The 13,109-nt window shown below is 42.6% G+C and overlaps 1 protein-coding gene across 2 annotated transcripts in view; it reads right to left on the reverse strand.

Annotated features, from left to right (window-relative positions):
• Positions 1-779: 779 nt before the first annotated feature.
• ppp1r12a (protein phosphatase 1, regulatory subunit 12A) overlaps positions 780-13,109 on the reverse strand; it is a 63,057-nt gene continuing 50,727 nt past the window's right edge. The window contains exons 21-26 of one of the 2 annotated variants that reach the window (XM_069670698.1): positions 10,925-10,941; positions 10,719-10,827; positions 9,666-9,770; positions 9,530-9,577; positions 7,796-7,846; positions 780-2,550 (exon numbers count right to left, since the gene is read on the reverse strand). In XM_069670698.1, the coding sequence (XP_069526799.1) occupies positions 2,464-2,550; positions 7,796-7,846; positions 9,530-9,577; positions 9,666-9,770; positions 10,719-10,827; positions 10,925-10,941 (417 nt within the window). In that variant the 3' untranslated portion in view covers positions 780-2,463. The other variant, XM_069670699.1, reaches the window with a different exon arrangement.

Raw genomic sequence — 13,109 nt, forward strand, 5'->3', positions numbered from 1 at the left:
ATTGAAAAATGATTTATGGAGAGGGGGGGGGATTAAATAAGTCTGTACTTCTTCCCACTCCCTGTCGGATGTGTGTACAGAGTCATCAAATATTCGACAATCTGTTACTGCGTTGTGCTTTCTAGTTGTGTAATTATTGTTTTCTGTATGACCTTCTTTTTATAACATGTTCGAAATAAAACCAATCCAGTTCTCATTTCTGGTTGTAATCATGCTGCACACCATGTGTGTTTTTATCATTTAACTGTACAATTTTCTGTGCAGAAAAATAATCTATTTAATCTATCGACAAGGAAAAATGTGTACATCGTGTGTATAGATTTATTACTACTACTATTATTTTTCTTACAGTTATCATTTACACATTTATATTATTTATATTATATATTATAGCCACCTGTACTTTTTTGTCTATTTTTATTACTTGAGTACTGTTTTAATTTGCCTCTCTTGAGCTGCTGTAACAAGTGAATTTCCCCTGTGGGGGATCAATAAAAGCTTATCGTATAAATAGATTAAAAAAAAAAAAAAAAGGAACCCCAAAAAAGTGAAAAAAATTACCTTATAAATTATTGATCCAAACTAAAGTATTGAGACTAATGAGTCATGATTCATAAAAGCCTAAAAGAAACACAAATGGATTTCTTACCACCAAAAGTATCTGAGAAAATGTTGCTTCGTCTCTCACAGAGGATGATTCATACAGATCAAATGAAACCAGTGTAAACAGTGAACTTTCATGAGCAGCACAACAACTTTGAAAAAAGAATCAGACGTGGGAACTTTACAATGTACAAGTTTATTTTAATGAACTCTTCAGTGGTTGGTAGTCACAGCACAGCTTGCATGTATTAAGCCACACACCTATTTTACAAGATGACGGGAAAAAAAAAAAGAAAAAGAAAAAAAAAAAAGTCTAAACCAGAGAAGATGGTCATCAGTCCATCTGCAGTGACTTTTCTCTTTAAACTTCTTTTACTAAAATATCCTTAAAAGGCCACTGAAATGCATAAAATGTCTTCAGATGCATGAAATATTTGACGGTGGCGATTCTGCGTTATAACCTGACATCACGACTCCTCACATGGCATCGACAGTGCATGTAGACATTGTAAAAAGGAAACGGGTTAGCGATACCTAAGATATTCTTTTTTTTTTCTTTTTTTTACTTTTTAGTGACAACACCTCGGCTATAATACTACAGCTTTAAAAAATTCGGAAACAAAAAGTAACAGCACTCTTCCAAGATACTGAATACAATGAAAGTGAAATGTAGTGAAGCGATTATTTTCTTTTTAATCTCACAATTATGTGAACACTTATTTTTAAACTGGAACAAAAAGAAAAGCACTGAACACTGCCGTCTGTCCCGTGTAACGGAGAGGCTCTACTGTACTGTAGCCAATGTTTTTTAGACTATAAAAAGAAAAAGAAGAATTAAAACACACCTTTTTGTCCTCTGGAATTTGTATACTTTTTAATAGTAACAGACGGGAACCATAAACGCATGCCATGTGCTGGTCTCAAACAAATACATACAGGTATATACAGCGTCACTCAGTACCTGCTAAAACAAAGTGAGAAATACAGAGTATAAACCGACTACACTACAAACTTAAAACAAAAAGAGGAAAAGGTGAGCGATGGAAGCGGTGGAAGAGTGAAAAATCCTACGTGTGATGGACTCATCATTAAAGCATTAAAAAAAAGAAAAGAAGATGCATATTGCACATACAGTGAAAGCTTAAATTCCACCAGGTCCGCCTCTTTCGCTAAAGCGAGAATTCAAATTTTTTTCCCTCTTGGAGGAAGACACACAGAGGTACGAGAAAAAAAAATGGAGGAGCGTGTGTGTGGGGGTGAAAAATAAAATAAAAAAGGGGGCCACAAGGAGCTGATATAGGGGCAAAAAAAAAAGAAGAAGTGGCACTTTAAGGAGAGGGGGAAACCGCACAGCACACAACACTTCCACAGGGAGAGGAAACAAAAAAGATTGTGGCACAAATAAAATCAGGTGTTGGATAATATCTGTCGTTCAGTGATAGCCGAGAGAGAAGAGATCGATGCAGAGTGTTTTTCTCTTTATGTACAACTAAGGCTTATTGGTTAAATAGTTCTCAGGCTTGTTCCCGCCCCACACGATGCTTTTACATGCTCATCACACGACCCCCGTTTCCCTTTCCTGCTCTGTAAACTCGGCGGCTCTACCGGGACTCAATCAAGTGGAGAATAGTCGAGGATAGGGGACGAATGGATGGATGGATGGATGCTGCAGCGGTGGAGGAATAGGAGCAACAACGAAACAAAAAAAAAGGTTGGGATAAAGAAGGAATAAAAGGAGTCTTGTCTCTGATGTCTGTTGCAATTAATATCTAAATGTGCAATTCCATTAGTCGCTGCCATGGGGGACTAGAGGGGGTGCAGAAGACAGGTCGGGGTGAGGAGGAAAAAAGGGGGTGGGTTCTACTTGGAAAGCTTGCTAATGACTCGAATGAGCGCTCCGTTCTCGTCCTTTAGTCTCTGGTTGTCGGCTTTCAAGTCTGGGAGCGTCTGAAAGGAGAGAGAAAGGAAACGGAGAGAAAAAGGTTAGACGAGTCTCGACAGACGACGGGCTTGTCGTTAAACCAGTCAGGCCGGTTTGACACATGTGTTAATTGCAGCCTGTGTAAAGCAAATCTCGGAGTCACACAGCATCTCTCATGTTTTGTTTTGTCCTTTTTTTTAAAAAAATAAATAAAACATCCTTCAAAGAGAGAGAGAGGGAAAAAAGCGGGCACACCACAGGCCAAAGATCCTGAGAAAGCCATGCAGAGTCTGACCGGCTGCTCGTCTGCAGCCGCAAAAATTCACAGCAGATAAAAGAGTGTTTTTTATATCATCTATAGTTTCATCTAATTTAAGAAGCGAAATTTAAAGTGTCGACTGTGGTATTATATCATACAGAACCCGGGAGGTGTCGGGAGTAACGCATTTTTATGTCAAAGAAAATAATGCGCGTGCAAATACCGTCATGATAGAATCATCGCAGGACTTCTGAAGGGGCCGTTTTTGCTCCTGGAGCTGTGTCTGCAGTGGCTACAGGATGTGGACCAGGATGCATTGCAATATTTGATAATCCTTTGATAATTACGGCTGAATTTGAACAATGCCAAAATGTCTCCAGATCCTCTGCACTCATATTTTAGGATGTTTAAAGCATCTTTTAACAGCTGGATTACAATTTAATGGAAGGCGGTGACGAGAAACCCAAGTTGTAATATGTTATTCAGGCTGCAAACTACATCCAATGACATTGGGTTATGGTTGTGTCTCATTCCAGGGGCTGCATCGTTCGAAGGACGCGGTCTACGGAGGATGAGTCACTTGTAGCCTGTGTAGACGCTAAAGCCGAACTGAAACGAGACGGTCTGGTCTACGGAGGATTTCCTGTTTGCGTCACCAGCTGTTCCCGCGCTTAACCTTGCGTCACCAAACACCGCTTCTGTCGCAACAAGTAGCTAGCGGGCTAACTACCTAGCATAACTAATGTCACGCAACTTAACCTGTTATTTTAAAGATAATTTGTGTCAAGGCCCCTTTCATTTAAGACATTTGTATAGCAGCTATTCAACCGAGTTGAAACCGTTTAAGAGTCCGCCAACTGGTTTGAATTGGCGAGCTATGAATCTCGGGATACGTTAGGCCGTGAAGGATGCACCCGATGGATCCTTCGTGGCCCAGGGAAAGGAGGGCGCACCTGAAGGAGCCTTCGAAATGGGACGCAATCGGCCTTCACATACGTCCTCCGTAGGCTGCAGCCCCTGGATTTGGACACAGTTCATACACCAAAAACTGATACAATTTGTGAACGTGACTTATCGATTGAAGAGTCGGACTTCAAGACTTAAAAGGTATTTTTAAAACCAGAAGACACCTGCTGGGTTCAGTATTCGAGGTTATGCCTGATAAAGACGACACCAATGTTTAGTCTGTTTATAAGCGAGTGTTTAGCATTTTGTCTGCAAAAAGGGGAAAAACAAAGATTCTGATATTTTGAACTTGAATTTTCGTCTATTTGCAACATTGCTGTTTAATACGTTACAAAATGATGAACCTAAATATCTCCAATAAAAGACTTTTGGAAGTTCACAAAGCTGTGTGGCTTTAGATCGTGTGTACACCAACGTTGTTCGACTCTCCTTTAACAGAATGAACAGAAGCTGTGGTGGCGAGGACAAAGACAGACTTTCAGTTCCCCTAAAAAACAAACTTTCCTTTATTGATCAAAGCTTGCAAACATTTTGATCCTGTTCTGAAATACAGCTTCTTTAAACTCGATGGGCACAATGCTTCACCTCCACATACAACGTGTTGCTGCATGCAGCTGACTTCACCCTTTGTTGACTGATTGATTGATTGATCAGTCGAAGTCAAACTTGGGGAGTAAAGAAAGAGAGGGAAAGAAAAAAAAAAAAGTCTCTGAAGATTTGGACCAAAAATATTTTGATGCCAAAAAAACAAAAAGGAAGCCACTTCATGCAAAAGAAGCCAGAACAAGCCAAACGGAACAACTGAGCTCCCTCTGAAGGAAGCATCACAACTAGGAACTACAAAGAGGACACTCTCCTTTACAGCACGTCACGGGGTTATGTGCCTTAAATGATACTTACCGAAGCTTTTTCTCCTCTAATTTGACATATTTTATATGTCTTACAAGCTGAAAGGTGCAAATATCACCTGCCTGTTGTGTGCTGTAGAAGGAGAGTGTCCTGTTGTAAAAAAAGACACCCTCCCCAATCTGAAAACCAAAAGCTCTGGGGAGGCAGAGGGGGGCGGAAAGGGGAGTTTACAAAAACCAGTGGGCGGCTGGGCACCTGCCTGTCTATGGGTGCGGGCAGAGCACGAATGGAGCATGAGAAGAACGATGGATGGGGAGGGGGAGGGTGAGGAAGAACAGGTAGAATAAAGAGGAGGAGGAGGAGATGGTGGTGGACAGACGGACGTGGCTTTAGAGGTCGACGGTGGGCAGCTGGCTGCAGGCGGACTGCGTGAGCTTTGCCAAGACGCGGGACAGCGCCCGGTTCTCAGCCTGCAGCCGCTCTTTAACCTGCCGCAGGGCCTGAACCTGCTTTACCTGGGGGAGGTTCTGCAGGGGGGGAAAACAACAACCACAACACAGGAGAACAGAGAAAAAGGGGGGCAGGGAGGAGAGGGAGGAGGGGGTGAAAGAATGGCAGAAGGAGGAGGTGTAAAAAAAGGAGGGTTAATGAAAGACAGGAGAGCGTAAATTAACAGGAGAGAGGGGCCGAGAGGAGGAGAAGAGGGAAAACAGAAAAGGAAGATTGTTAGAAAATGGGGACAGATTTTTGGAAGGAATGATTAAGAGCTTTTTCTCCGCTGCAGCGTGATGCTTGTAGATAGAACGGAAAAGTGACACTGATAAGATCGGCCAGCTGTCTAGCACCTAAAAATAAACACACTTTGTTATCACAGCCAAGGGAACAACACCGCGTTACCAGAATTTAATGGATTCTTTTTTTCTCCCTCTCTTGCGCCGAATTTTAAAGAAAGGGAGCGTTTAATTGGCCGTCTGAAGAGAGGAAGTTAAATGTTGTGTCAACATAGATTACCGCAGCTGACCTGAGACGTGGCCTGAACAGAATACTGATGAATGTAGCGTCGTGGGCAGGGAAAAAGTCTTTCAGTGATTGAACTACATTTGCACAAGTGGAGGTTTTTAGGACTACATGTTTGCATATTTATAACATTAGATGGACACTGATTTAAAGACCAATCAGGGGTTGTTAGTAACCTTACACCTTGATAACCGTAGGGGTTGTTACGTCAGCCCTTGACGTGTTAACTTAAGCCAGGTGTGACTTGTTTTGGAAGTGTTCCTTGACGTCTTCACTTTGGACACGGACCAAATAATCTCTCAGGCAGCCAAGAAATACAGGTGTCATCGCATCGTGAGTCATCGGAAATCTTTCAGATTCAACAGCTTGACAGGAGTGTGTGTGCGTGTGTGTGTGTGTGTGTGTGTGTGTGTGTGTGTGTGTGTGTGTGTGTGTGTGTGTGTGTGTGTGTGTGTGTGTGTGAGCATGAGGCTGCTGTCAGGCTGCAAATAAATGAGGATCTGTGGAGGTTTTTTTAATGCATTGTGAAGGATTTAGTGGCCTCTAGAGGTGAGGCTGCAGATTGCAACCAAGTAATAACTGCTAGATTAGCTGCTAAACTGCGAATTGCAAAAGTCTTTCTTATAGAGGAAGTGTTTAGTTTGTCCATTCTGGGCTTTTGTAGTTGCAGAATAACACAACCTCATTCTTAGGAAACAAACACACATTGATTGTCATTTTCACGAGCTAATACACCTATTAGAAAGCATACATACCGTAAAGCTTCTAATAAACGAGAGTTTTTTTCCCCCTACACTCAAACACCACACGTCACATTTACTGGTCCAAAACAAAGGCAGGGTGAGTTTAGAGATTAGTAAATAAAATGTACTATTAATTGAAGTTTTACGGTATTATATTCAGTTTCTGCCGATAGATCGCCCTTAATCTTAGACTGTTCTTTCAACGGAAGAATTGTGTTAGAATTCTACAAGACGAAAGGCGGACGAGGACCGAGGGTCGTCTTATATTCGGGCTTGTACTGGCAACTGTGACTGTGGCAGCGATATATATTGTTTATCAACCATATCATACGCCTTATTAGAAACAGTACATGCATCACCATCATTCCTATTGGCTGCCGTGATATTGGACTAACGAGGTAATGACTGTGACACATATTGTATTTTCGTTACAAATCCGTTGACTGTCTGTTCTGCGATGGTATCTCTCATTTCTTCCGTTAAGTATATTACCGTATTGGTCTGAATATAAGACGACACAGATTATAAGACGCACCCCACTTTTCAAGACTCACTTTTGAAGACCAAATTTTACTTTACCGTTAAAATAAAATCACATTCTCAAAATCTTTTACATTAAAATGTCACATTTAAATGAAATAAAAAGCCTTTAAACATTTTAATAAATCATTAACCATCAAAGTGAAGTGACAGCAGTCTTGGAACAGCTGGATGAAAGCTCTTTCAAAAGGGTTCTGTTCTTCAGTAACACACTCACACACGCTCCTGCCAGCCTCTTCGAAGGAGGCGCTTTAAGGACTGCTGTACGATTGTCTGTGTTAGCATCTGTTAGCTTAGCCCATTTTTTGGGCTCGCTGTCTTCAAACATTACCCTCTGCCACAATGTATTTCTTGGCTGCTTGTTAAATGACTCTGCTGCATTGATAACAATTATCCGAAAATTGACATCATATCTCCGCCTCAGTTGTTGAATAATTCGTCCGACTTTTGAGCCACTTTGTTGCGGACGATCACCGCGTCTCTCCATCTTTCATCCCCCTGGCGTTATGAGTGGCGGCTGGCCTCAGTCATGAGGGGTACACTGGCTTTACAGCTAAGTCGCGCCGTCTAATGCTGTGAATGTATATTAGCATTTAAAAGTCTAAACCCTGAATATAAGACGACCCTACTTTTTCAGATGTATGTCTTATATTCCGACCAATACGGTAGTTTTAATAAGACCAAAGTTTGAACACAATATTTCAAGCATCAGGGCATCTGAGATGAATACCACATGTGTATCTATAAAGAGACACTCATACTCTGCAGTGACGGCTGTTAGAACTCACAAGTACCACCTACACACTCGCTGCGATCCTGCCTCCATTAATGGAAATGAAACATAACTCTCTGTCTGTGTGTGTGTGTGTGTGTGTGTGTGTGAGTGTGTGTTGTTACCTTAAGTTCCTCCTCCATCTCAGAAATCTTCCTTTCTAGAGCTCTTCTTTCCTGCAGGGCGGAGGAAAGGCAGGTTAACTCAGGACTCGGACATTTCATGGAGACAATCAGCAGAAACACACTGCATGAAGAGGTGTGGAAGATGGTGAGGGGTGTAGCGACAGCACACACACTTGAACACACGCATGTCATGTGAGGCACCTACAAGCAACAGCCAGTTCAGACTTATGTACCGAGTGGTGAAAACACACGGACGGTATAAAAGAAGTGGACGTATAAAGCCTCTGGTTTCAAAATAAAAGCCTAAGGAGGAGTGCCTAAAGCCTGCATTCTTTCTAAAGGCCAGCAGGGGGCGACTGCACTGGCTGCAAAGGGAATTCAGATTGTATAGACGTGTATGAAACAATCCTACTTCTTACAACCGGAGCCAACCGTGGACGTCACACATGCAACACTGTCGAGATATCTGGGAAGTGTGCTCCCGCAATTACCGTTTATCGCCATAGCCTAGCAAAAGGGAGCTAGCACGCTAACTACTCTTACGTTATTTTTAAAACTTGTATTTCTAGCTATTCGACTGAGTTGAAACCAAAAACTTTCACGTTTAAAAGTGTATTCCTCGGACGCTTAAGAGTCCGCTATCTCGTTTGAATTAGCGCATAATGAATCTCGGGATACGTTGGGCAACGAAGGATGCACCAGATGGATCCTTCGTGGACCGGGAAAAGGAGCCTTTGACGCGGCCTTCCAATGCGTCCTTAAAAGGACGCAGCCCCTGAATTGGGACGCAGCTTATTTCATGCGAAGCAAAACAAAAGATTACTTACAATTAAGTGCATTCAAATACTTCTTACAGGAAGTAGTCAATTTTTTGTACACGAGTTGGGTTTCTGGAAAGATTTTACCTTAAACTACGGATGCACCTTGCTAACCAAGCTAACGCTACCTCTCTTAATCGAAGTCCGAACCTAAAAGGACTCTACAAACCAAAGGATGACTTCACAGTAGCTACACCCACTTCTTGTATACAGTATATATGTTGTATATACTTATACAGTATGTATGAGTGAGGATATTGAAAGGCAGGGATGACAAATGATGTTTGTATTGGATGGTAAGAGATGAAATGACTCGTTAACAGAGGGTCAGAATGCCTTTTTTGTAGAAAAAAAAAGGACATTCTTGTTTCATAAAATGTTATAAAGACAAAAGAAAGATGGCAGATTTTCTTGAATGTGTCTTTAAATGAATGAATGAGGAGTTTAATGGCTGCACAGCTGAAGAAACAGCATTATACTGAGAGGGTGAACACATGAAAACACACATGCACAAAGTTCTTTCAACAGTTTAAAAATGTTCTACGTCCTGCAGAAACTGAAATAATCACACAGAAAAATGACAAAATAAGCTTGAGAAGAGGTGACCACACGCTGCCTCTGAGGTTCATAAACAGGTGAGAGAGAAGGTGGCAGGTGTTCTGGGTGGCGAGGAGGGAGGAAGTCCCCTTTGACCCCGGCTACAAGGGCACGTGTGACACGACAGGAAGCAGCAGAGAGGAGACTGATACAAAAACTCAGGTTTAGATCATACCGCCACCCAGATGATATTGGGGCCTGCTTGTTACCTTCAGACATAAACCCAGCGGGAGTGTTACAATAGACAGACGCACTTCTGAGAGAGGTCGAGTTAAACAGGAATGTAACAGAGCTGTGATGATATAAGAGGTCGGATTACCCTTTTCTCCATCTCAAGCTGTGATCGGTCAGCATAGCGTTCCTGCCTCTGCAAGGAGGAAAGAATACAAGTCTCATTAAGAGGTCTACTTATGTTATCAGTACTGATCAGGTGAAGCAGCAGGAGGTGAGCGTACCTGTGTGGCCTTCTCTAGTTGTAGCTTCAAGTCTGCCAGCTCCAGGTCTGTGTCACGTAACTGGGCCTTCAACTTCTCGTTCTCAGCTAAGATCTGCTCGTAGAGCTGAAGGGAGGGAGGTGCAGACGCATCCAGCAGTCAAGAATTATAACAAACAAAAGTACAGTACTGGTCCGAATATAAGACGACCCTGATTTTAGAGACAATTCTTTTTCGAAAAACTTCGAAAAAATCACGTTTTTAATATCCTTTACATTTAAATTAAATTAAATGTCAGTCTCGACGACAGCTCGGGTAACGGGCTGACCTTGGTTCCGTTTTCCAGTAACTCACTCACACACTGTTCTGTCAAACTCTTGGAAGCGGCCGCTTTAAGGACACCTGTTAGCAAGACTGTTAGCAAGACGTGGCGGTACGGTGGCCCGTTTTTCCAGGCCGGGGAGGGCATGCCCAGTCCTGGGGGACTCCCAGGAGCTTAACCAAAGGGCGGAGGGCCGGGCTAAGCCCTCTAAGAGCGCAGGAGGACGCGGCACTGAGCTCTGCGGTGGCCCGTGGTATTTTTGGGCTCCCCATTTTTGAACATTACACTCTGTGACAACTACTATCTTAAAATTGACATACCGGTAATTACGCCGCCTCAAAGGTTTGTTAAGTTGGCCTACTATTAAGCCACTCACTGCGTCTCTCCGTCTTTTATCCCCCTGGCTCTGCAGCTGTGAGTGACAGCTGGCCTCGCTTTACAGAGAAGTGGTGCCGTTTGTTGTGAACGTATATTGGCATTTAAAAGTCTAGACAGTCCCACTTTTTCAGATGCATGTCAAGGAAAAAAAATCTCTTATAAATGTCTTATATTCAGACCATTTTCAGCCTTGAGTACTGTCACCTATCACACTTTTTAACGTTATGCGAGTACATTGAAGTTTTTACAGTGTGTTTATGTTGGCAAAACAAAGTTATGAAGTGCTGTACAGGAAAAATTAAACAAAACATAAATATACAGCAGTAAAAAGACAAATAAATCACAGCACATTAAAGTAAAATCCTGTCATATACCTTCTTATAGTCAGTGGTGTCGTCTCTATCCAGTCGGCTCGAGTATGTCCTCCGACTTTCACCATACCCACGACTAAAAAGAGCGTCATTACGATCTAAGCTTGAAGTGCTGTAAAAAAATAAAAAGTAGAAGTGTATTTAAAGTACGATCGCTTAGCAACACGGATAGCATAACAAAGAGCGTAAAATGAAGGGGTGAGACATACCTGGACAATCTGTCACTCTGTAAGAAAGCAAACATGAAGGAGAATGTTAATGGCTGTAACAAACCGTATTAGTAATGAGCTCACAGATACAACAACAAACCGAACAGAAGGATGAAACAGGACGTGTTGTTCATTCTAAACCTCCTCGCTCAGATTCCACAGCCTCTCTGTATGCATCAGCCTGACCTTTGCGATCCGCCTCCTACACACTCTACCACTACCTACAAATACATGCAGACTCGTTCCTAAACAGCTGCTGTGTCAGACAGCGCCTGGAGGCCTGCTGTGCTCGTGCAGCAGCCCTGAGAACGGGGGCCGAGCATCAGATATGGAGGTCGGGGGGTTGGAGGGTTGGGCTTCCAGCTATTTTAAAATTGCAGTGGGCTTCCTGAGGGCGGTGACATGACGAGGCTACGATTGGAGTCCTGAAGCCTCCGAGGGAAATGATCTACATACATACTGATGAGATAAACAGCGAGAGATTTATAGCCACAATCTGCCTTTGACTTATGAGTTTTATAAATGCAGCATTGATTAATTTATCTCTGAAGGTTCAATATTTTGCAATGGAAATGCTTTAAGAGTCTGTTATAAATCATCCTCTACCATTTTCTTTTACTTTTTGTTGCTTATTAGGGCTGCACATATATCGTTTTACAATCGCGATGTGAGCATGCGCAATCGTCACATCACAGGACGTGCGATAGTAACGCCTGACAAATGTTTTGTTGCTTGCTGTAAAACGAAAACGCTACAGGAAGAGTCCGTCTGATATCCCTTTAGTGCCGCTCTTCCCGAGAGCACAGAGTGAACTGTCCGCTGTGCAGGACGTGGATTTTAGGGGCGGCAAGTGTTTCCGTTTGTAGTACGCTTGTAGTCCGAGTAATATTGACCAATCACGTATCAGCAGGCGGTGGCGTATGCAGGAAAAACAGTCCGTAATGTAATGCGCCGTAATCCCGGCTCCCATCAGGGTGATCTGACGACGATTTAGCTTCTTATTGATCTCTATAAACAGACATCTGCATGCTAACAGCTAACAATCCGTTCTAGATGTAAAATTTAACTTGAGATAAATTCCGTGACGCAAAAGCCGGTCAGCGTTCAGATTTCCCGACTTCCTTGAATGCATCAGAAATGATCGACGCGACCTCCGTTCAACAAACGTTGCATTTTAAAAGTTTTCTTCTCTTCTTGAGAAGATGATCTGCATCATGATGTTGAAATTTCGGCAAAGGTAAGACCCGTTAATTAAAGTCAATCACAAGAACGACGGGTTCTTTTTCTGTAAACAATGCAGCACGCGGAAAATGAAGTCGTTTATCGCTAACCACTGGCTACACGGCCGACATATCCACCGCTGTCCCCAGAGGCTATATCGTCGTCAGACTACAGCCGATGGGATCCGAGATTGCCTGCCTGTAAACAAACGACGCTACTGCTACTGTCACATGCAACGATAGTGAAGGCAGCACCTCGTCCTGGTGGCCACATAAACAGACCGTTGACGGAGCAGATGATCCGAACTGTAGCCCATGAGTCTATGTGTCATTCAGGCCATGTTTATTACCCGTTTACTCTACTTTTTCACCGCTGAACTAAGGGTTGAAAAAGTAGGTAAGGCGTTTTGTTTTGTTAGAAGAAAATAGACCTACAGTCCCAAAAAGTAATAAGTATGATTTTTTTGTAACAAATAGTTATCGAAGTGTCAGTTTCTTCCAATCCCGTGCAGCCCTAGTGTTTATAATTAAGTTTACCGGGCTGAAAAGGAAGAGCCTTTCTATCTCCAAGCAGAGATAATTGCTTGTTTCCTACTGAGTGCTCTTTTGCAGCTCCACCCTTTTTACTGTCTTACTGTATGTGATGGCTGCAAGCTGTTTGTGCGTGTGTCCTCCGGCAACTACTGTTTGCTCTCTGTGCTACTGTAACAGACACACCCATTCAAACAGGATGTATTTACAACACTGCCCTTTCTGCCCTGTGCTGCGTCTCCCATGTATAGCATGGATTAAAAAGCGTCTTTATAGTTATTTATCTTGTTTCGGGGACTAGAAGACGGGTTTATATATTTCTTTAATGCTAATTTTGCTCATCCCTGTTTGAAATTCTTGTTTGTGAGCACAAAACTGAGAGTTGAACAGTGTTTTCTTTCGCCGTCTCATCCGTGTGTGCGTGTGTGTTTTGA

Source organism: Semicossyphus pulcher, unplaced genomic scaffold (assembly GCF_022749685.1).
Source record: "Semicossyphus pulcher isolate SPU_LCO1_2020_fin unplaced genomic scaffold, fSemPul1.0.p SCAF_20, whole genome shotgun sequence".
Classification (NCBI taxonomy): domain Eukaryota; kingdom Metazoa; phylum Chordata; class Actinopteri; order Labriformes; family Labridae; genus Semicossyphus; species Semicossyphus pulcher.